The 248-nt window shown below is 77.4% G+C and overlaps 1 protein-coding gene across 1 annotated transcript; it reads right to left on the bottom strand.

Moving 5' to 3' along the window:
* Positions 1-11: 11 nt before the first annotated feature.
* LOC120498120 (tumor necrosis factor-like) lies at positions 12-244 on the bottom strand (the record flags this gene model as incomplete). The annotated part of the gene is made up of 1 exon (XM_039700484.1): positions 12-244. A coding segment is annotated over one exon (228 nt), but the record flags the coding sequence as incomplete, so codon positions are not given.
* Between the last annotated feature and the right edge of the window lie 4 nt (positions 245-248).

Genomic DNA, 248 nt, shown 5'->3' with positions numbered 1-248 from the left:
CCCCTCCCAAACCCCCCTAATCGACGCCCAGCACCCCGAAGTAGGCCTGGCCGGGCCCGTGCAGGTCCAGGAAGCGGCCGGCCGAGGCGGTGGCGGCCAGCTGGTCCCCGCGGCGCAGCTGGAACACGGCGCCCTGGTAGAGGGTCTCCGCCCAGAGCCCCCCGAGCCCCCCGCGGCACACGGAGCGCGCGGCCCGCAGCAGGGGCACGTCCCGGGGGTACTCGGGGGACAGCCGGGACACGGCCAGG

The sequence above is a fragment of the Passer montanus genome, unplaced genomic scaffold (assembly GCF_014805655.1).
Source record: "Passer montanus isolate IOZ18808 unplaced genomic scaffold, ASM1480565v1 scaffold14042, whole genome shotgun sequence".
NCBI lineage: Eukaryota > Metazoa > Chordata > Aves > Passeriformes > Passeridae > Passer > Passer montanus.
The sequence above is the reverse complement of the archived record's forward strand: the minus strand, read 5'-3'. Positions and strand labels throughout refer to the sequence as shown.